The sequence below is a fragment of the Cricetulus griseus genome, chromosome 3 (genome assembly GCF_003668045.3).
Source record: "Cricetulus griseus strain 17A/GY chromosome 3, alternate assembly CriGri-PICRH-1.0, whole genome shotgun sequence".
In the NCBI taxonomy this organism is placed as follows: Eukaryota; Metazoa; Chordata; class Mammalia; order Rodentia; family Cricetidae; genus Cricetulus; species Cricetulus griseus.
In genome coordinates this window covers 130,292,236-130,316,794 of record NC_048596.1, presented here as the reverse complement: position 1 = coordinate 130,316,794, position 24,559 = coordinate 130,292,236, and the positions used below count along the sequence as shown (strand labels likewise).

General features: G+C 44.4%; 1 protein-coding gene across 1 annotated transcript in view; it reads left to right on the top strand.

The window, feature by feature from the left end:
• Adamts17 (ADAM metallopeptidase with thrombospondin type 1 motif 17) overlaps window positions 1–24,559 on the top strand; it is a 307,289-nt gene that overhangs the window by 66,680 nt on the left and 216,050 nt on the right. Inside the window, exons 5-7 of the mRNA XM_027408107.2 lie at window positions 7,513–7,596; window positions 8,287–8,444; window positions 14,877–14,920. Of these exons, the coding sequence (XP_027263908.1) occupies window positions 7,513–7,596; window positions 8,287–8,444; window positions 14,877–14,920 (286 nt within the window). The remainder of the gene's footprint in view (window positions 1–7,512; window positions 7,597–8,286; window positions 8,445–14,876; window positions 14,921–24,559) is intronic.

Here is a 24,559-nt window from a genome sequence, read left to right as displayed (position 1 = left end):
CTGTTTGTATTTTCGTGGTAAGGCATGTGCTCATGTTTTCTCTAAAGTCTTTGGACATATTCCTAATTGATACATTGGAAGTCCTTGCTTCAGCTAAGGTACTCTCCCCAGGGTCTACTGCATAGGGCTGCTTGCTTCTGGAGGAGGCATATTGCCTTGAGTGTTCGTGTTTGGGTTTCTAGCAGGAATCTGGGCACCTGGGTTATGATGATCAACGTCTACTCTTGCCTTTAGTTGAGTGGATGGTCTGGGTTGTCTTGTCTACTCTGGATCCTAGGCAAGTGTGATAGCCGTGGGTTCCCTGTTAAGGAGTGCTTCTGTGGGTTAGTGGGTGACACAAACAAATGGTTAGGAGGAAGGCTGAGGGGGAGACAGGAAAGATCTAGGGGAACTCTGGGTCCAGACTAAGAGGCAGACACCAGGGAATAGAGGCATGTTGGGAGGAGAGGCTCCTGCAGGCAGATGCTCTAGGACTAAGAGTGAGTCTGGAGAGACTAGAGCAAAAGAGCTGCGGGGGGGGGGGGGGTCTAGCAGCACTTTTTTAATTCCTTGATTACATTGTTCTGAAAAAGCTTTTTGTGTACCCCAATTACAGCACAGGAATTTATGTTGTATTTACAACCCAGTAGAAAATGAATCATGTATATAGTCCACATATATGTGATTATATTATCTACCTTACAGGGTGCCCAAGCAGCCATGTATTGAGTCCATTTGGTTTAGTTATTGGCACCTTTCCACCCACTCAAGGTACCAAAAGCAAGGGACCTTGCTATCTACCTCAGTGTACAACAGGGATCATTGCCATGCATTATCCCCACAGGTCTCAGCAGAGACACTATCCAGTACAATCAGTGAAGAGGGAACCTAGAGGGAGACACATACTGAATCATATGACAGCAAGCTACTGGGGCACCTCTGCGAGGGGTGTCTCTTCTTCCAAAGAGTGGCAGTGAGCTAATATATGACACCAGCAGAGGGGAAGTTGGTAGGGGTTGGTAAACTATGGTCACACTGCCCTTGCTGCCTGATGTGCTGGGCATGAGGGAAGGGGTTTGCTCTCTCTCTCTCTCTCTCTCTCTCTCTCTCTCTCTCTCTCTCTCTCTCTCTCTCTGTGTGTGTGTGTGTGTGTGTGTGTGTGTGTGTGTGTGTGTGTGTGTGTGTTATGTTGTTGCTGCCAACAGATCTAAAAAGAAGATTGGTATGAAGTGATTGTTGTTCTTAAGATGCTACTGATCCAGCCACACTGGCACATACCTAGTACCTGGGAGGCTGAGTCAGGATGCACACCTGGGCTGTGTAGAGACTATCTTTTAAAATAATGATAATAATAACAAATACTTCTGCAGCTGCAATGTGGCTCAGTAGTAGAGTGTTCACCTCACATACACAGTCCCCCAGTGCTATAATAAACAAAAACAGGTTTTTCTTGTCTTAGCTGGGGACATGGAGTCCTGCCCCTGCCTCTGTGTCCCTAGAGACTGTGCAGAAATTACCTCTGGGACAGATGTCCAAAATGACCTCACTGCCCAGGGTGTGCAGTTGGCCGCTGTGGCTTTTCCTCGTGCACTGTAGAGCCTTTTGTGTATATGTGATTTGGTTCTCCTTGGGTGGGGGTCCTTGGGTGACACCAGAGCAGGAATGTTTGCAGGTACAAATTGCAGACAGAAACAGGTGGTGTGGCACCAGAGACACTGTGGATGGGCAGCCAAGTTGGAAAGCAGGGCCACCCAGCAGAGTTTTGGTTGTTCGCTTCCTTAACAACCGTGGAGTGGTATGAAAACCCGAGACCATCCAGGCAAGCTGTTTGGAGGAAAAATGACATCAATTTCACTTTATTACCATATGAAACAGACAACGAGTCTCTGTGGTCACCCCCAAGGGCAGTCCAGTGTAAGAGTGCTTGTTGGTTCTTAATATTTCAGCATGTCCCAGAATCCCTGGGAGACTTAACACACATAGCCGGTCTCTATTTCAGGGAGTCTGGGAACTCCAGAGTATGCATTTCCAACTTGTGCCCGAGGACCCCTTAGAGTTACTGTGAATTTAGTAAATTTAGCTCTTACCTTTTAGGGTGAGGTCTGAATGGGGCAGGGTAGGACTCCAGGCAGGCTCTAGCTACCCTAGTGACAACTCTGTGAAAATCCTGCTGTAATGTGGTGATCATCACCCACCCACCTCCCGTCTGTCCTAATCTCTCACCCCTTCTTCTGGTTCCTGTCTGCCATCGCCACCATCTCTGTGTCCCCAAATCACCCAGCTGGGAGAGCCACAGTATGCTATTGGCAGCAAGTCTACCTGCTTGGCTCAGGCTGCCAAGGGAATGTGACAAAGGCAGCCAGGGCTCTGAATACTTACTGGACCACAGCCAGAGTTGGACACTAGGGACAGACTTTCCAGACAATTGGCTGCACTGCTCCAGGCCCAGCCAGGTGTCTCCCTAAGCATAAGGCACTGTTGCCTTCTGGACTTCTCCTGAACATGAATTTCCACGGGAAAAAGAGACAGAGCATCTTGCATGCATGTCTCAGGATTGCACCTTGGTTTGTTCATCTGTCTGTCCTGGCCTGAAGGGATCTCCCATTTCCATGTTGCCTTACCCTGTACCCCGTGGAGCTCTGTGAGTGGATGTCTGCAAATAGCAGGTGACAGGGTGCTCCACTGTGGTGGTCCGTCTCTGCAAGCTGTTCCCTGGAATCAGAATGCCTGCATTGAATGGGGGAAATGCTGTCTGTCCTTACTAGTTGATGGTGTTACAATACTTACCTTTCTTTGTTGTGATAAAACACCATGACCAAAGCGACTTACAAAAGGAAGGGTTTGTTTTGAGCTTATGGTTCCAGAGGGCTAAGAGCACATTACCATCATGGCAGGGAACTGTGGCAGTGCACAGGCATGGAGGCTGGGGCTGGAACCTGAGAGCTGAGGGCTCACATCTCAAACCACCAACAGGAAGCAGAGAGAGCGAACCTGAAATGGTGTATGGCCTTTGAAACCCCAAAGCCCACTCCCGGTGATGTATTTCCTCCAGGGAAGCCACACCTTCTGAACCTACCCAAATAGGACCACCAACTGGGGACCAAGTGGTCAAATGCCAGAGATACTGGAGGGGAATTCTCATTCAAATCACCATTTAGGGCACGGAGATTTTAACAATGAATTACACTTTTAATTGTGACAAAATACACATAGCATAGGATTTACTACCATAGCCATGAGTAAGTGTTCAGTAACATTAAGTGTAATCTCCTCTTGTCTAACCAGAATCCAGGATGGCCTCGTCTTCTAGAACTGACACTTTGTACCCATTTCCTGATTAGACTGTTTTCTCTCCCCTCAACCCTCAGAGAAAGAGGTTGGGTTTTTCCCTTTCATCTCACATTATATTTTTATACATTTATCCCAAGGGAAGCAAGCAAGCCTTGGGACATGGGAGGCACATAATAGCAACAAGGAGCCAGTGGGTGATTCTAACTCAGGGACTTGTCCTGTGCGTTGCCTGGTACCCATGTCAATGTCTATGAGTTCGGCGTTCTCTGTTCACGTGGCAGACCAGAACACCACTGAGAAGTGCCTTGTGTCATTACTATTTTACTTAGGCATTTTAAAAATTTGAGGCATGGTCACATGTGTAACTTGTTGTGAATACCAGGCCTATCTACAATTTGTAATTCCTCTGCCCCAGTCTCCTAAGTACCGGAGTTACAGGCATAAACCCCACTATGGTTGAGTTACTATTGCTTTGATGAAATACCATGACCAAAAGCAAGTTGGGGAGGAAAGGGTTTACTCCACTTACACTTCCATATTTGCACTCAAACGGGACAGGAACTGGAAGTAGGAGTTGATGCAGAGGACATGGAGGGGTGCTGCTTACTGGCTTGTTCCCCCATGGCTGGCTCAGTCTGCTTTCTTACAGAACCCAGGACCATAAATCCAGCATGGCACCACCCACCATGGGCCGGGCCCTCCACCATCAATCACGAATTGAGAAAATGCCTTACAGCTGGATATCATGGAAGCATCTTCTCAACTAAAGTTCCCTCCTTTCAGATAACTCTAGCGGTGTCAAGTTGACATATGACTAGCCAGTATACTTCACCATGTCTGACTTCACGTTCTTTATATTTTAACTTTTTTAAACATGTATTTATTCATATTTATTTTATTCTGTGCATGGCACACATATGTCCACACTGCAGTACATATGTAGAAGTCAGAGGACAAGTTGCAGGAATCCATTCTTGCCTTCCACTGTGTGGGTTCCAGGGTTCAAACTCAGGTCATTAGCCTAAGCCGGAAGTGCCTTTACCCACTGAGCCACCTTGTCAACCTGCATGTGATTTCTTTAAATTCTTGCATGTCTTAAGGGTTTGGCTGGCATGGTATTACAAACATTGTGCACTTATTTATTTTATGTTTAGGTGCTGAGACAGAGCCCAGGACCCCTGTGTGCTACATCTTTGCTGTCTCATTGAGCTACACCTCAACTCCAAACACACTCACTACTTAAACATGTTGCCCCTTGTGGCAAAGCCCTGTACAACTGATTTTTTTCTTTTATAACACCAAGCTTCCTTCCTTCCTTCCTTTCTTTCTTTCTTTCTTTCTTTCTTTCTTTCTTTTTTTTTTTGAATTTTCATGTTTGGAACTGTTGTATACCAGTTAAGGCCCAATCCTCATGCTGGGTACTTCAGAAAAATATTGAACTAGAGCCATTGGGAAGTTCTGAAAACATCCAAAGAAGGAAAAAAATGTGTGCTCTCCTCTTCCCTCAGTGTCAGGAATAGATAATGAAGAACTGACTTCAGAATTGGCCTAGGGTGGATGGTCCAGCATAAAAAAGAACAGTGATTTTGTACTCGAGGACAAGACAGTTTGGAGTAGGGACTAAGAATAGAGTTAGTGAATATATCCCCCTATTTTTCCTTGTGTGAGAGAATATCATGTAAAACAATCCTGTTTCTAATTCAAATTTAAAAAAGTTGGAAAAAAAGAGACAGACAAAAAAAAGATTTTTTTTTATTATTTAACCATAATAGCAGCTTTCAGTGCATAAGGTCCAAGCTATGGCACAGCTAATTCTATGTCACATAGCTGCCCACAGCCTGTGCTTGCCTAGTTTGCAGGCTCACTGTCCTCCAGATAGGCAGCTGCATTTGGCCTGAACAGACCCTGGCTTTGTCCTTTGCTGTGGCCATCCCTTTCCCCAGCTGCTGAGTTGAGAGTAGACGAGCAGCATAAGGGAGGGAAAGTTTTAATGCTCTTGGTATGAAATCCCCTTCAAGATTGTCTATGAGCTAAAACCAAGAGGAATATTAAAGACGTCCTCATCCCTGTTCCCTCCATATCCTACATTTATGAGCACCTTTATTGCTGCCCATCAGAGCTCTCAGAGCCCGCGTTCACTGTAGTACGAGAGAGGAACTCAGGCTGGCTGTGCTGACCTGGGGCCTCACATACAGTGCTTCTTCATTTATGTGAACCGCTTCCTCTGCCTTCCTGCTTTTCCTTTCATTCTTCCTCTCAGAAGACCTCCTAGGACTTCTTGATGTTGAGACCCTTAACAGTTGGTCCTATTGGCTAGAGACATGTTTGTACCTAAGTAGGTCTTGTGCCATCATGATGAAATACCCAAAACAAGAACTTCATAGAGAAAAGTTCTGTTGAACTCATAGATTGGGAGGCTCAGGTCTGATTCTGGCAGACACACTACTTTGGAGTTTGGCAAAAGCACAAGATGACAATGGTGGTGCAAATGTTGATGCTAAAAGACAGAAAAACAAGCTTGGGGACCCACAGACCCACTCCAGCACCTAAAGACTTCTCACTAGGAGCCAAGTCTTTATGTACGTGTATTTGGGGGATACCAAATGGCCACAAAGGGGGGACTTGAGAAAAGCATGCACCTTTCTGTCACTATGATCTGCTTCAGTGGCAGCCTTTATTTAAGAATGAGGACTTAGGGGAACACAGCAAGAGATGGACATTTTGGCTAGATGAGCCTGGCTTTGAGTCAGGATATTGCTAATAGGCTTCAAGTCTTTAATTCCTGCCTTCATCTACAAGAGCCCATTTCGTCCATGGGAAAGATACAGATACCAACAGGGTTAAACATGACACAGGCTGGGATATCACAAGTGTCTGTCTCTCCTTTGCCTTTGGTCCTTCTGCCTGAAAGCCCAAGGTGGGAGTTTTGACTTTTCTGCCAGAATTACCTAAGATCCATTTCTTTGTTTAAAAATCACCCATGTATATTTTCAAAATTTTATTTTTACTTATGAGTATGTATGTGTGTGTCACATATGTGTGAGTGCTTGCAGAGGCCAGAAGAATGCATCAGATTGGAACTCGAGTTACATCCAGTTGTGTGCTGTCTGACATGGGTGCTGGGAACTGAATTTAGGTCATCTGGAAGAGCAACAAGTGGATCACTGCCCACCTGTGCTGATTATTACCTTTAGATATATGCCCATGTGTGTGATTCTAGAACTTTCTATTATATACATTGTGGGTGGTATGAATTCTCTTTTGAGAATGTGTGTGTGTGTGTGTGTGTGTGCGTGTGTGCATGTATGCATCATGTATGTGTGAATACAGTCATGCTTGTACCACAATCATGTATGGAGGTCAGAGGACATCTTCCATTTGCTTCTTCCCTTCTACCTTGTTGAAGCGGGATCTGTCTTGTTTCTGCTTCATTGAATCCTCCAAACTAGCTGGCCTGAGTGCTTCTCTTGTCTCTGCCTGCCGTCACCTTGCAGGAGAGCAGGGATTACAGACTTGTGCCGCTGTATCTGGGTTTTGGGAGGTAGTGGGGGTTAATGTGAGTTCTGGTGGTTGACGTGGGTCGTCAGGCTTGTGCAGCGAACGCCTTCACCTGCTGAGCTCTCTCTGGCCCTGGGTTCACCTTTATTGAGCATTTTTGGTCTCTGAAAACCTTGTTTGTTTTTGGTTTCTTTTGTGACAAGGTTTCTCTGTGGTAATAGAGAAACCTGTCTGCCCTAGAACTTGCTCTACAGACCAGGTTGGCCTCAAACTCAGAGATCACCAGCTTCTGCCTCCCAAAAGCTGGGATTAAAGGCATGTGCCATCACCTCTAGGCTAGAAAACCTTAATAGATTCTGAAATATATTCTTATTTAAATCGTACTTTATTGATATTGAAATTTGAGTTATATGTAATTATTATTTTTAGATTTTCTCATACTAGAAGAATACAAACTGCATTTAATTTTTTAACAATACTGTATATTTTGGAACAGTTTTAAAGGTATAGAAAAATTGATCAGGTAGTATAGAGTTCACATGCACAATTTTCCATATTTTTAGCATTGTGCATTTATACACTATATTTGTTAACGAGCTATAGATCAATATTGACTAATGCCTAATCTAATATTCATAGTTTATACAGATTTCTTTAGTATCATTTCTCTGTTACAAGCCACCATCCAGAACACTGTTGTATGTAAAGAATGATATTTGTATCTTTATTTTTCTCTGTTAATAGGTATACAACATGTTTCAGCACCAGAGCCTGGGGATTAAAATTAACATTCAAGTCACCAAGCTGGTCCTATTGAGACAACGCCCGGTGAGTTTCCTTAGGTGCCTTTCAGAGCACCCTGAGAACTTAATGGGTTTGGAAGTTCCCCCTGACTGTGACTACTAGGGAGGGCTTCAGGAGAACTGACTTGTTCACCTTCCTGGCTTTGAAGATGGCACCTGGCTTTGAAGATTGTAAGAGAAGAAAGTCTTGAGGTTAGAACCATGGTAGTATGCAGGCTGCTTAGAATCTCAAGAGAATGCTGAGCCAGGGGCTCACACACTTCCCCTGTTGCTGGAAGGTCTGGCATATGACTTTACACAAGTGGAAAGCTGGGGGAAGTCTCAGAAGTGTGACTTTCCTCTTGGAGCTCCTGCCCCATTGGGACTCAGCATAGCCCTGTTTTGCTGTTTCAGCTGAGTGCCTCCCTTCAAGCCAGGGCTACCTATAAGAAGGTGAAGCAGTCACATCGAGGGAGTGCACTGGGTGTTATAGATTTTTATGTTTCTGAGAAGTAGATTGCTTTGCTTTAATGACAGTCATCATTGAATTTATGGATAAATTCCCTGGTGGTCTTGAGGCATCCTGAGCATCCTTTGGTTCCAGGCTTTTATCTCATGGCAGAGAGTCATCAAATTGTGTCTTTAAGAGCATCTCCCTTCCACGATAGGAGTCTGGGTGGCAACTGTGGCTTCCTAGATGACACTTACTCTGACTACCCCCTTCTATTTCTTTTAGGCCAAGTTATCCATTGGGCACCATGGTGAGCGTTCCCTGGAGAGCTTCTGTCACTGGCAGAATGAGGAGTATGGGGGTGCACGGTACCTTGGCAATAACCAGGTACCAGGTGGGAAAGATGATTCGCCTTCTGTAGATGCTGCTGTGTTTGTGACCAGGTAAGCCTGGAGCCGACTTTGGATCTGGTAAGCAGGAGGGAAAAGGCAGTAACCTTTTGAGAACATGATAGCAATCCAGATGTGGAAGTCAAGCCTATGTCCACTTGCTTGGGCTTTGGGTTCTCAATAGTCAAATGGGGGTTGTTGTTGGTCCAGCCCCTGAGGGCTGAAGAAATAATGAGCTAGTGCCTAATCCACAGTGCTAGCCGTCATTAGCCCTGTTGGCAATATTAGAAGAATACTGAAATTCTAGGCAACTGGAGACTTAGAACTGTCTATAAATCCATGTACTTCTCCCTTTTCCCCTCCTTTTCCCCCAATAGCAGGCTAGCAAGAGAGGTGCTAACAGAGATTTCAGGTGCTGCCAATGAACTTGGGCCACCTGGTATGGAGGAGAGTGAGTGCTGTGAGTTGTCTGTGGAGGAGCTCTAGGTGGGCCCATTGACAACCTGCACAGCCTTGCAGGGCAGTGGGAACCCCCCAGAAAACTCCCATCTTCTGGATGCCCATGGATGTCACATGAAGACTCTGTTTGAAACATGGGTAAAGGTCCCCAGCAGGACTGGGGTTATCCTTCTAGAACAAGGGGCCCAGAAATACAAAGCAGAAATCCAGGGTAGCCTCTGAAGCCACAAGCAACTGCATTCCTATAGCCACTATCCAAAAGCAGGTGACCCTAAATAATGAAATTTACCCCCTTATATTCTGAAGCCTATGTATTCAAAATTGGGATATTGATAAGGCTTCATTCTCCCCAGATCCTCAAAAGGAGAGTCACTCCTTATTTTCTTACTTCTGGTGGCTATTGCCACCCGTGACAGGCCTTGGCTTGTGGACATCTCACTTGAGTTTCCCTTCCATCATCACATGGCCCTCTGTCCATGTTTCTTTCTATGTCCAGATTGTCCTGTGTCCAGATTATCCTCTTAAGAGGACCTCAGTCTTTGGAGTAGGACCTACCTTAATCCATTGTGACTACCTTTTTAGTTCACTGTTTTTATTTTTTTGAGACATTGGAACTAGCTCTGTAGACTAGTTTGGTCTACCAGGTCATAAACCTGCCTGCCTCTGCCTCCAAAGTGCTGGGATTAAAGGTATAGGCTACCACCACCCAGCTTGTGACCACTTCTTAACTGGATTATGCCTGCAATGACCCTTTCAAAGTAAAATCACATTAACTGACGCTTCACCATTTCTGTTCTGGGGACACAATTGTAACACACATGCAGACATATATAAACACACATTCATTTGCGCACGTACACACACACACACACACACACACACACACACACTCACACACTCACAGAAATGAGGGGTCACAGCTTGTAATTCCAGTACAGGTGAGACAGAGACCGGCTAGGTGGCTGCCTGGGGTTCAATGACTAGCCTAACCTATGCTAAGTAACAGTTTCCAGGCCAATGGAAGTCTGTCTCAAAGAAAAAGATACAGGCCGTAGAAAGAATACCATCTGATGTTGACCTCTGGCCTCCACATGTAAATGCACACCCACACACATATGCACATGCATGTGTGGATGCATGCATGCACAGAGTCAGACAGACAGACAGACACATACACACACACACACACACAGAGAGAGAGAGAGAGAGAGAGAGAGAGAGAGAGAGAGAGAGAGAGAGAGAGAGAGAGAGAGAGAACACATATACCTTGTCATTACCAGGCTGTAGACAGATGCCTGCTCCCTCCTTTAGAAAGTTCAACAGCTGCCAGCCCCATGGGTTGAGAAGTGCTCTGTAAACATGTGGTTCCTTCCCCATGAGAATATTTGCTACTATGTGGGATTTGGTTAAACATCTATTGGGATGCTTTGGGCACAGTCTCATTTGAATGATGGCTATGGTAGGACCATGAGTTGGCATGCCTGCTGCAGACCTGGACTTGCCAGCCAGTGAGTGCTGGCACCTCCTGGTGCTCCTTCTTAGAAGTGCTGGGCACCCATCTTTCCTAGCCAGAAACTGCCATCACTTACTTGGGAACGGCATCAGGCAACTATGGGACTTTCTATAGAATACCTAAAGGATTGAGGTGGTAGGGGAAGGACAGATATTTTGAGAGTGGATTCTACTTGGTAAGTGAGCAGGAGTTTAGTGGTGCTATGTTTATGCATAACCATAAATTATTATGATTAGCTTCCTATATGAAATTAATCAGGTATAATTAAATTAGCTCTAAAAATCCTTCCTGGAGAGGAGCTTATTTTAAACAACCCCAGAATTGGAATTTTCAGCTAAACTTCAAGTGTCCCTACTTTGAAAGTGGTTTTTATAAACAGTATAAAACTTAAGAATTCTGGTATTTATTAAAAATATTATTAACTTAGGGGATTCCCTCCTGACACCATATTTAAAAATACTTTTTTGCCTTCCTCCTAGTTGCTTTCATGAGAAGTTAGTGAACATGTCTGTAACTTACCCATCTTCCTAATGATGTTCTGAGGTGAGAATATTGCAAATGAACTCATTCGTTTCAAGTAGACAATGCATCAGTTGTGGCCAAGGTATAGTGGGACCTCCAGAAGGGAGAGAGAAAGCATTTGGAAGGGGTCTTATTTTGGAAATGAAAAGCACCTTTTTTCCCCAGAGAAAATAAATGTCATCAAAATCAGAGTTGGCAAAACTTCTGGGTTAGGTCATTTATAAAAACCACAAATAGCCAAGTGTCTTAGTTAGGATGTCTATTGCTGCAACAAAACATCATGAAAAGTTGGGGGCCGGTGGGGGTTGTTTGGCTTATACTTCAGCATTGCTGTTCATCACTGAAGGAAGCCAGAACAGGAACTCAAACAGGGCAGGATCCTGGAGGCAGGAGCTGATGCAAGGGACATGGGGGGAGAGCTGCTTACGGGCTTGCTTCATATGGCTTGCTCAGCTTGCCGCCTTTTAGAACCCAGGACCAGCAGCTGAGGGATGGTACCATCCACCATGGGCTGGGTGCTCCCCCATCAATCACAAAATGAGAAAATGCCTTACAGCTGGATCTCATGGAGGCATTTTCTCAGTGGAAGCTCCTTCCTCTCTGATGACTCTAGCTTGTGTCAACTTGACACAAAACCAGCCATTACACCAAGAAAGGTAGTACATGTCTGTTATTCCAGCACTTGGGCAATAGAGTCAGTAGGATCAGGTCGGGGCTAGGTGGCTTGCTTCTGTAGTCCAATTGGTAAGATTCAGTGTTGGTGAGAGACCCTGTCTCAAAAGAGTGAGGTAGAGAGAAATAAAGGAAGATCCCCAAAAATCATCTTCTGACCTACCCCACACCATGTACACGCCCGAGCATGCCCATGCGTGTGTGTGTGTGTGCGCGCGCGCGCGCACGCGCGCGCGCACACACACACACGCACACACACACACCTAGGGGCACTTTTCTTTTTCTATTTCACAATGATACCTCAGGGTTGTTTCAGTCCTTGTTCTTGGAGCAGCTCAGTGAATGAATCACTGCTCAGCCATATCCCCAGAGGATGTCCTTGCAAATGTTGACTCAGCAGCAGCACTGGGGTGGATGGGAAAGGAGCTGGCTGAGTAGCCTGGTGGATAACTTGAAGCTGGGGCTGCAATTACTGCGCTTGAGATAATAGTGGGCTGGTGTTCTGCAAGGAAATGGGGTGCAAGACAGTGACCACCCTCCAGAGCTATCCTTTCTGTCTAATAGGAAATGTAAGAGGCCAGGCGTGGTTCAAGGGACAGCATCCCTGTATTCTGGCCTCGAATCTGACCAGGGTGAGGATTTCCTTTTCTTTCTCTGTTTTGGTCTGTGGCTAAGCCTGGGAGCTGTTCGCCTTGACACCGGCTGCTAGAGAGGATGTGAACATGATGTCATGGCTAGCAGAGGCAGTCAGCTTTTCTACAGCTGTGTGTGTCCAGGCTGTAGACAGCCACCATGTGCACTGTGGCTGGAGGCCAACCAAGGCCACACAGAAGACCAGGGCTCCAGCCTGAGTGGCTTTAACTTTGGTCCTGTGCTTGACCAAGGAAGATGGGCACACAGCGTTTCTCCCCCAGTCCACCTCGGTGCTTCTGTAGTCAGGGAGACACCCAAGCAAGCAAGCGAGCAGGCCCGGCTGAGGGTCTTGCTGGGATACCTCTGCAAGTCCCAATCCTCATCACCCCACCTTCAGTTTTCTCCCTGCCCATTCTGCTTACTGTTTAGTAATCAGGGAACCTAAGCAATGAGAGGACAGGAGGCTTGCTTTGACAACTTAGGATGTTAGCCCCACTTAATTTCTGCAAAAAATGGTTTGGCTTGGGGGTAGAATCATGATAATAAAGGGCTTAAAAGTTTTTCCACAAGAGTTGGTCTTCTTAAAGACTTTTATTTTTCTCTCTGAGTTCTAGATATTTACTGTACAATTCACAGTGGCATATGCTTGAAGATCACTGTGAAAGTGGGTTTTAAGTATTCTTACCAACCAACAAACAAACCAAAAAACCCCACAAAACCCCAACACTAGTACCAAATGTGATGGACATTTCCATTAGCTAGGTTTGATCATTTCACAATGTATACTTGCAGCATCATATTTGCATTGGGTAAATATGTACACTTTTTCCTGTCAATTGATAAATGATAACATTGAAATAATTTGACAACTCAAAATATACATATTTCTTATGAAAAACTTAGAAATGTCCAGAGGCAAAACCCATCAAGTGGCAGATATAACTCTCTGTGAGTTGTCTACCCACTTTGGCTCCGGCCACACCTTCTAAGCTTTTACTCCAACCCATGCCACCTGCCCTGTCATTTCCCCTGCAGGATGCCCAGTGTGCTTGGTGAGGTGACTCTGTCCCAAGATGCTCAGTTGTCAGCTCATACCTGGGAATCTGTGCATCAAGACGTCAAACAGAACCTTTAGCCTGCAGAACCACGGCCTGTGGGTGTGAGTGGGCAAGTTGGATCTTCAGGATCCATGCCTAGCAGCAGTAGGCTGAGGGATGTACACATGCATGATTTGCCCCTTAACACACAGCGCACTGGGGATTAGAGTGGAATAGTGAACACAGATGGCAATGGATGGAATGGAAGGAGAGGGACAAACTCTGACATTGTTCCCAGTGTGATCGCTGTGAGTCAACATGACTAGAGTGAAAGGACTAACAGAGGGTAGTGAATGCTAGAGTGGAGATGCTGTAGTGTCAGCCAGCAGAGGTCAGCTGGGACCAGGGCTACCAGCTGCCATCACACCTGTGCTTAGTATCAAGACAGTTTTAGGATTTATTTATTTATATACTTTAAGGTAAATGAATCATGGTTGCTTTGGGGTTGCCACTCTCCTCTTTTAGCCCTTCTCCTAGCCAGGATACTGGTCCCACCAGTGCGCTGTGATTGCTTAATAACTGTGGGAATTTGTAGAGGGAAGTTTGGGGGTGTTTGTTGATGGAAAAGCAGGGCACAGCCCTTCATTTCATCAGGAGAGGTGATCATGAACCCACGGGACATGCAGAACCAGGGCTAAAGCAGGCCTTGTACCTTTGCTTTCCCACTCATCCTCAACTGCACACCAGTTTTCAAAATGGCTTTCTGTTGCCTTTCCATGGATGTAAGTAATAACCCTTGCAGCTTTCCAAGTTGAGTGGCCTGAGATACCACTACAGCTGATGAGTAATTAATTATCTCTGATCAAAAAATACCTTTTAATGTTTTCAACTCTTGAAAGAATAACTTCTTTCCAATTGTTAAGTGTGGAGAAGTTCAGCTGTAAAGGGGATGTCCTGGGCCAGTGAGGTGTTTCAGTGGGTAAAGGTACTTATCACCAAGCCTGATGACCTGTGTTCTGTCTTTACAAGCTACCTGGTAGAAGAAGAGAACAGACTCCCTCATACACTGTCTTAGGGTTTTATTGCTATGAAGAGATGCCATGACCATAGCAGTTCTTATAAAGGAAAACAGTTAATTGGTGGCTGGTTTACAGTTTTAGGGGTTTGGTTCACTTTTGTCATGGCAGCATGCAGGCAGACACTGTACTGGAGAGGGAACTGAGAGTTCTCCATCTGGGCCAGAAGGTAGCAGGAAGAGAAAGTGACACTGGGCCTGGCTTGAGCTTCTAAAACCTCAAAGCCAACACCCAGTGACACACCTCTTCCAATAAGGCTACACCTACCCCAACAAGGCCATACCTCCTAATAGTGTCATTCTCTATGAGCCAGTGGGGGCCATTTTCCCTCAGCCCACCACAAACCTTTACATATATACAATGGCAATGCATGCACTCCTTACAAATAAATGCCAAAAAAAAAAAAAAAAAAAAAACCTAAAATGGGACTCTTCTATGTGGTAACTGGGCTTACTGTCATTGTTAATTGTCCAAATTAAAGTGACAACATCTCAGGAGTACTAGCCAATATTGGTATATTTTCCTCTCCTATTCCTGAAAAAATAGATACTGACTGTATCTTTTTTCCCCCCAGGACAGATTTCTGCGTTCACAAAGATGAACCCTGTGACACCGTTGGTAAGTTTACAGTTCTCACAATGGTTCAAGGAGATGATGTATTGTGGGACTTCTAGTCTGAAGGATTTACCTGTGTCCCCACACAAGCTTCATATTTTCTTTTGCCTTTCTTCGTGTAAACTGACTTCTTGAATGTATTCAATATGTTTTTTTAAGGTAAGTTTTGAGGTTGCCTATGACAGAAGGCATTTAGAAAAGGGTTAAGAATGTTATAACAAGGCATACCAAGGGCAAGAGCTTCCAGGCTGCTCCAAGTTATCTGCAGCTGAGAGAATAATTGTCTTTAAGCGTCTTGCCCACTCAGGCGGTTTGCTTTCTAGTCTAGACAGTACAGAGATATACACACAATGCTGGAGAAACACAGGTTTTCTTCCCTTCTCTTCCTCACCTCACATGCAGGTTTCCTTTCTCTTCTATTCTCAGTCAAACCTGAATTGCCCTTTGTTTCTTAAGGTTTCACAGAGAAACCTTCCTTCTGCTAAGTGGTGGCGGCACACTCCTTTAATCCCAGTACTTGGGAGGCAGAGACAGGAGTTCCTCTGAGTTAGAGGCTGGCCTGGTCTATAGACTGAGTTCCAGGTCAGCAAGGGTTACACATAGAAACCCTGTCTCAAAAACAAACAAAACGAAACCTTTCTTCAGGTGCAGGCAGAGTACTTGTCTAATGGAGGAAGTGTTCAGAGTGTCTCCAGTGTTATCTGCTATCACACACTGGGAGGTCCCCAATATTGTATTAACCAAAGAAAATATCATATGCTCAAATGCTTCAAGTTACAGAAACACTGATGGGGAGTCAAGTAGGATTGACATCATATCTAATATCGTAAAATCCAGATGTTCCCAACCGGTTACCATGAAGTCTCAGTTATGGGTGACCTTGGCCTCTGCCATGGCTCTACATGACTGAACTGGGTGACTCAAGTTTCTTAACACATATGATGACTGCCTTGATTAAGTGATTTAATAAGGTCCTTTAAAATCTGGTATGATGCTAATCAACCTTTATTTTACATGTTGCAGTCTATAATTATTATTTTTCTTTCTTTATTTCTTTTTTTTTTTTTTTTTTTTTTTACTTTATCAGTCTTCTAAACAGATCAGAGAACAGGATTTTAAAACTCAGCCAATGGATGTCTGCACTTTGCCCCTTAAGACTGGTTCCATGATGGAATCTCTGGGTAAAGACAATGTTATTCTTGTTTTGCTTGTGGTGTAACTGAGTCAGGCTCAAGCCTGGCTGGGGCTGTAGAAAATGTGAACCTACAGAGAAGTGTGTGGCTGGCACGGTTGCTCCTTCCTGCTTTCCCAGGTGGCCATAGTTCCCACCATAGTTCTTCCTGGAGTGTGCTTCTTCTTCATCTTATGCTGTCTTCTTGCCTTGGCTCAGGAGGCCTCATCTTGCCCTTCTGGGATCCCCCAGAAGCCTCTGTGCTATGCTGTGCTGAGCCTGGGTCTCCAAACTGTATCCTCCAGCAACTGGCTGAGAACTTGAGAGGTTCCTGTGTACCATGTTGAGTGGTTAATTACTGGAAAGGAATGAGCGCAGATAATAGAAGCTCTGTGTCTGAACAGTATGGGCTGAAGTGTGTGCTTCTCTTTCACATGTTTGATAACTACCTTTTGTTTAACTGTGAATGTATGAAATACCCTTATGATATAAATTGATTGTGTACCACTCCCCTCTCGGAAGACCAAGTAGTTAACCCTAACCAAGTACCTTCTCTTGTCTACCCAATACTTCCATACCATTTTAAATACTTTGCTCATGGCACTTTTTCATTCCCAAATGCTGCAAGGTCTGTGTATCTCAGACCTTAAAAACAACTTTTGTTTCACAGTCCTGGAGGCCACTGGTCCAGGTCCTATTGTCTACAGGTGTCTGGTTTCTGATGCGGGCTCTCCATGGCATACAGATGGCTGCCTTCACACCATTCTTTTATGCCCCTGTCCTCTTCTTGTTGTCAGGACATCAGTCCCACTGGGTTAGGACCCACCTTTATGACTTCATTTAACCTTATTTACTTCTATTTATCAAAGCCCTGTTTCAGAATTTAGTCATACTGAGGGTCGGTGCTTCACCCCGTGGTTCTGAGGATCATAATTTAGTCCATAGGGCTGTTCATTTGACATTAGCCACATATCAGCAGGTGGTACCTGATACCCTTATATGGCCTCTCCAGCACTTCCTAACAGGGCATGTCTATTCATGGCAGGGACAGGGATCAATCATTCTTAATGTTATCTGGTTACCTGAGGGACGAGGTGTTCTGCCTCCTGCCTCCCAGCATGCACTCTTTCTAATGCCCTGCTGACTTTTAACTTTTACAATGGAATTGGACATAGAGACTTAGCATTTTATTAGTAGTAAGCACTTATTTTAATGTGCCATAATTCATTTGAACATGTTATCAAATTATTCTTAAAATCAAGCAATTTGATAAGCATTTTAAAACTGGGGATATGGTAGTCACAGACTGGCCTCAGACTCTTATTAATTTCTCTCTCTCTCTCTCTCTCTCTCTCTCTCTCTGTGTGTGTGTGTGTGAGAGAGAGAGAGAGAGAGAGAGAGAGAGAGAGAGAGAGAGAATCATAAGAAGTGACCAGATAAGTAGAATGACCATTAAGTAGTTTATCTGGATGTAACTCTGTCACAGGTGGAGGAATATCTATGTATAGTGTTGAGGAATTGCCTCCTAGGGGGATAATTCCTTTGTATGACCCAGTTTAGGTGCCCTCCATTTCATCTTGGTCTGGCAGATGCGCCACAGTTTTAGACTCTTCCTCAAACCTGCCACAATAGATTTGAATCTATTCTGAGCAGAAGTAAAAGCTTGACGTTTGATTATGTATTCATTGTCACAGGGCAGATCCTCCAGTCTCTGGCAAATTCCTCTGCTTGCCAGTTTTATTGGTACTTGTAATCAGACTTTGTCCATCTTCTATGGCTGTGTGTGGGGGGGGGCGGGTATGAAAACTTTCAGTTTGGGGGAGGAAATGTGAGTGTATCTAGCTATGGGTTGTTGGCTTTAGCAAGCTCTGCCTTTCTTATACTTACTAAAAAACACAGCATCCACTTGCAAGAGTTAGTAACAAATGTAGCATTGTATCAGATTTAGGGGATGTGCCTCACAATCCCAGCTTGTATTTCTTAGCGGAAGGCCACACATCCAAGAGTTGGGCAACATCTACTGTCTTGACATGATTTTAAAATGTAGGCCACCAACTGGGTAGGGGAGTTATGTGGGAGGAGTTAGGAAAGGGGTGAATGTGGCCAAAATACAGTCTACAAAATTATCAAAGGGATAATTTTTAAAATGAGGTGGAGGGCGGGGGGCAGTTTATGGGAAAGCCAAAAAGGATATATTTAACTACAACATTTCATCTCTTAACACAACTTTAAATGTTGGTACAGCATATTTAAAATGCTCACTTGCTTGTGCCTGGATGCTGAGGGAGTCTTCTAAAAGATCGTTTGCAAGGGTTGTCTTGATTCAGAACAAAGGTGAATGTGGGTGGCCCTGGGGTCCTCCCTGCCCTTGCCTCCTCATATGCTTGTTGTCAAGATGGCCCAGGATAATGATGCTTGGATAAAAACATAAGTGAATGTATTCATATAGACACACTCATACACGTGCATGCACTTGATACAAGTGTGCAGGCTGGAGGGTGCAGTGTGTGCTTCTAGTGTTAGCTTTGTCTGTGCCTGGGAGTTCTCCCAGTCCTCAGCTTGTCTCATCAGAGCCTCCCGAGGATCCCTGTCTACCTTGGAAGCTACACTACAGTAGAAGTGCTCTGTGTTTGGGATACAGCTGGGTGCCCATAACTGAAACCACTTGTCCCAGGGGACCAAAGTTCAGCTTGTCTTGCTCTTCCTGCCAGGGTCTGTTAAGGTTACATAATCACTGGACTGTATTAGAAAATGTCAAAAATACAGAGGTAAGTTTTTGCATAGGATGGAATTCTATCAGCTCTTTGGAGACGTGGAACCAACATTTAGTTTAGAACTACATAGAGACCAAGGAAACATGTGACTATGTCTGTCTTTGGAATTAGAAAGGAAGGGGGCTGAAGAGTCAAGAAGCTGAGCACACAGGATGTCCAATTGGGGACCTCAAACACAGGGTTGGACATTGATTGAACAGAGCAGCAACACCATTGCCTTTGTATGTATGCATGCATGTATGCATGCATGTATGTATGTATTTCAGGTTTTGAGATTACAATATAATTACATTATTTCCTTCTTCCCGTTCCTCCCTCAAAACCCTCTCATATACTCCTGCTTGCTCTCTTTCAAATTCATGACCTCTTTTTCCATTAATTGTTGTTACATACATAAATGAGTAAGTGTATTCCTAAAGACATTAAATACAAGCTGTTCTTTCTGTATGGTGTTACTTACATGTGTGTTTTCAAGGATGCTCATTGGCATTGGATAACCAGTTGATGTGCTCTTTGCTGGGGAAGATTATTTCTCCATCTGTCAGCATTCCTCGGTTGCCTGTAGTTCTTTGTGTAAGATTGGGGCCTTGTGGGCATTCCTCTGTCTACTTGAGCATGTCTATTGTTGTCCTTGCTCAGCTCATGTTTGGGTAGTCATATGGGTGACTGCATGGGTGTAGCTTCTGACACTCCTTGGAGACACAACTTACATCAAACTCCCTGCTCTTCCCTCCCTATCTTTCATAATGATCCTTGAGCCTTAGCTGAAAGAGTTGTATAGTAGTGCACTGTTGCCTTGTAGAAGTGCTGTTCCTCAAGGGTTATGGGTGAGTATCTCCAGGCAGCTGTATTCAGACCAGCTGGTGAGAGGACTCCAAAACATATCATGTTTTTGGGTCAGAGACAAGATACTGGGGATATTGGTGTTAGGCCAAAGTCCACCATCTTTTCATTCTCTGTATGGCCTTGGTGTGACCATTTTCAGATGGCTTCTCTGTTTCCTCTATGTTACTATTCCTCTTGGTCAAGGGAACACATTACAATTGGCCTGGAAGGAAGTGCCATCCTTCATCGTACTAGAGGACTGTTGTTTCTTGAGTCAGGATTCTCACTAGGTCTGTTAGAATCAAGCAAGCAAGTCTTCTCTAGTGGACCGGGGAAGCAGAGTTGTCAGTGAGACATGAGGCTGTGGGATAATTCTGTGTTGTGGACAGCTCTTGTTGCTTGTGGGAAGCCACATACACAGAGCATGCAGTGGTGTTGTTGTATGTGCAAGAGATGTATGGAGTCCAAGGAGTACCCCAAGGGGCTCCACAAGAGCAAAGCCTTCTGTGCTAGTTGGAGGAAGCCCAGGAAATTCAAGGCTGAGAACCAAAGGAGATTCCCACAATAGTTTACTCATGGTAAACTTTTGCCATCTTCAGGGCCCCATCATCTCCATAGAGAACACAACTCCTACTGAAGGGTCCTTCATTGGAAGAAGAGACAAGCAAAGTTCAGTACTATGATATGGACACTTGTTCTTCAGTTAGGCCTGGGGTCACATCTTGCTTCTCCATCATTCTTTGTGCTTACCTTCCATACCCAGATGTACCCTCATCTATGCAATGGAAATAGCAATCCTCAGGGTTCTTATTATCTTTATTTTATATGTATGTTGTGGAGTTGTGGGAGCTTATGTGTCTCACATGAACTCAGGATCCTGCAGAGCAGAAGAGGGCATTAGATCCTCTGTAACTGGAGTTACAGACTGATGTGAGCCATCATGTAGGTGCTGGGAACTGAATGTGAACCCTCTGGAAGACCCGCTTGTGCTCCTAACCATCGAGCAGTCTCTCCAGCCCCCTTGGGGTTCTTATGAGGATAAAGGGGATGACTGAACACATCCATTAATTTGATGGTTTTCAAGAATCAGAAAATAGGGCTAGAGGGATGGCTCAGAGATTAAGAGCATAGACAGTGAACCCAAGTTTGGCTCTCATCACCTGTGTTGGATGGCTCACAACTACCTGTAAGCCCAGTTCAGAGGATCTGACACCTTCTTCTGTTCTCCTTGGGTACATGCATACATGTAGAACACACATAATTTAAAAAATACAAATCTAAAAACAATCCCACCCAAAGTCAGGAAATATCAAATGCTCCTGGGGCTGTGGAGAAGTGGAGACTCGTGTGCACTGCTGGTGGTCAGAGGAAATTTGTATTTCATAGGGAAAAACAGAACAGTGTTTTCTCCCCCAGCTTAAAATGTAATGCAAGAATTTCAGTTCTGGATATAGAATCAGAAGAAGCTAGAGCAGGTACTCAAACCCATGCCTACACACTTGTGTTCACAGCAACATTACCTCTGAGAGCCAAAAGGTGTTTGTCCATGGACAAATGCAGTATGGTGTGGTGCGCACATATGGTGGGAGAATAAGTCAACTTAAAACAGGAGAAAATTCTGACACAGACTATATCATGGATGAGCCTTTGGGACACAATGTTGGAAAAACTATCCAGTTAGAAAAACATATGTGCTGTGGGATTTCACATGCATAAGGTACCCAAAGGAGAATATTCATAGAAACAGAAAAAGGTCATGTCCAGGGGCTGCAGGGGGTGTGAGTTATTGCTTGATGGCCTAAAGTTCCAGTTTTACAAGAGGAAACGTGTAGTGGTTGTGATGGTTAGTTTTAATTGACAACTTGACACACTGTAGAGTCACAGGGGAAGTCTCAATGATGATTTTCATTGGATTGGCCTATGGTATTTCCCCGAAGGATTTAGTGGGTTAGCTGATGTAGGAAGTCCCAGCCTACTTTGGGCAGGTCATCCCCTGCATGTAAGTTCTGAAACATATCAGAACTGAGAAAGCAAGCTAAGCACTAGAGGCATGCACACATTCATTCTTCTCTCTGCTCTTTACTATTGGCATGATGAGCCACTTCAAGTTCTTGTCTTGGCTTCCTCACAGTGATGAATTTGTGGCACTGTAAGCCAAATAAACCCTTTCTCCCTCAGTTGCTTTATGGTGAGGGTGTTTTTTATCATGGCAACAAAAACAAAAACAGAATGGCAGTCATGGGTAAACAATGAATGAATGAATTTATTGTCACTGAACTGTACACCACTGAGAAATGGTTAATAGATCAAGCTTTGTGTTGTGTTTAATTGGCCATGATGGAGTTTATGTTTGTTTTGATTTTTTTTAGGTGAGATGACAAGGAGAGAAATTATAAGTTTGATTCTGTAGGTTTTTTTTTTTTAAAAAGCAGCTTCACTTGGAGAAGAATTCCCAGGTAGAGGGGAGTTCTTCCTCTATGGAGGAGGAAAGGGAATGGTTCTAGCTGGGGTGCGGACAGTTCAAGGAGGAGGAAGGGTGGCACCTTCACAGGCTGGAAGGGAGAGTTTGCCTAAGAGGAAAGTCAGGGCAAGGAGAGGAAAGGCACAGCAGGAAATGATGCTGGGACTGAAGAAGAATCTTTTTAATATTTTGAAGTTTTCTTTTTGGTTGTCAAGCTGTGCTATGTGGCGTCAGAAAATAGGGCTCAGTTAGAACACATGGCTCAGTGATATTTTTGGACTGTGGGTAGTCCACACTGCATCTGGCAATAAAACTGCCACTTTAGTCTAGCCATGAGTTCATTTTCCCAGCAGCTGTTCAGCCACTGGACTCCTAGTATAAAGAGATGAGGTCAGCCACGAGGCTATTGTGGTGCTGGGAACGGACCACAGGCTCAGCATCGGGTGGCCTTCAAGGCTCAGAGCTGCAACTTAGGGGAGAATGTTTATAAGCTGCATCATATATAGCTTATCAAATTCCCTTGGGTACTGTGAGTTTAAAAAGTGAGTCTTATGAAATTGGAAGTTGGCTCTGAAGTTTAACCTCAGCTTTTCCATATATACATCATAAGAAGCCTGAGTGCTTTGGGAAGGCCAGCGCTGGTTCAGCTAAGGCAGTGGTTCTCAACCTTCTTACATTTTGACCCTTTAATATAGTTCCTCATGATATGGTGACCCCCAATCATAAAATTATTTCGTTGCTACTTCATAATTGTAATTCTGCTACTGTTATGAATTATCATGTAAATTTCTGGTATGCAGGGTATCTGATATGCAATCTCTATGGCAGGGTCATTTGACCCCTAGGTTGAAAACTGTGGGGCTAAAGAAACTTCCTGTTTCACTCTTGAGCAGAGACTAATTCTTGGCCTAGTCTTTAAGACTTCAGATCAAGTGTCTTTGGTGGGATTGGTATGGATGGTTGTGATCAAAACCTTGTCACAAACAGGAAGAGATTATGTCATGGTTAAGAAAGAGCTGAGCCATGGTTAGGGAAGGGTGTGTCATGATTAGGAAAGGGACTGGCCATGGCTAGGCAAGGGCTGAGCCATGCATGGTTGAGGGTGGGATGAATCCTAATTAAGACCTGACACATGGTCCAGGGTATTGTGGCAAATATTGTTAGCTGATATTCATAGGATCCTCCCCCTCGGGAGATTAAATTTCTCAGTCTTCCTGGTGAGAACCAACAATAGCCTTCTGCTCAATTCGATAAGATTGGAAGTGACTATAATATTTTAAGGTTTTTGCCCTTACAAACCTCCTATGAGCAATGCTTGGAGATTTTTCTTCATTGATCATCCTAAGGCCATCCAAGGAATTGGCAGCCACAGTCCCCCAACACTGGGTGTTATAGGAGTGAGAAGAGTGTAGGGACACTGAGTTTGGGGTTCTGTTTGGCAGCACTTAGCTTCCATGTTCAGAAATGAGGAAGTCTGAATCTCTCTAAGATTCTTTGATTTTCAAGCGCTGAGATCTAAAAACCTTGATGACTTTACAGGTGGCTCCCTCTCCCCCTCTCCCCCTGCACCCCTCTAGGTGCAGAATTAGGAACATAGTTGGAATTTAAGTTGTTTTAGAGGATGAAGAAAAAAAGTAGCCTTGCCCTTACAGAGGAGGTAAAGATAACTCTCTCTCCTCCATTTGTCTTAACTATCCCAGGGTAACACAAGAAAAACAAAGAAATGTAATGTGTACATGACACATATTGGAGGACTCAATGATGAGTAACTCAGAGGTGCTCTTAGAACTTGGGCTTTTGAGCAGCTCATTAAAAGACAATAATATTTTAAAGTAAGGGAAAAAACACAAAGGGAAAGGATTTGCATTTCTAGACCAACAAACTGTGGGGTGATAGATATAGAGGAACTAAATCTGCCTTGTCACCCATGTGCTGGCATGAGTCTAGAGTTGTCCCTGGTGACGAACTGTGGTCCTTCCACAATGCTTGGCTGGTCAAGAAACCTGGTGATTCATTAGATGCCAAAGCATGGACCAGTCGCTGGTTCCATGGCTCCAGAGTCATTCTCTATGGCTCTTCCCTTCAATATTGAAGAGAGGTCCCTTCAGGGCTCATGTCACTTCTTCTTGTTCATTACACTTTTCAGAGGCACTTCATGTATGGACTATCTTTCTGTGACAACATGCCTGAGAGAGTAAATTACAAGGGAGGAGAAACAGTTGGTTGTGATGGTACACACCCTTAATGTTAGAACTTGGGAGGCTTTAGCAGGAGGTTCCTAAATTCAAGGTCAGCCTAGGTTCTAGGCCAGCCTGAGCTATACATCAAGATTTCATCTCCAATAATTAAAAAAAAAAATGTTGAGAGATGAAAAGTGGCATAACTCCAGTTTAAAAGGCTTGCGTCTGTGG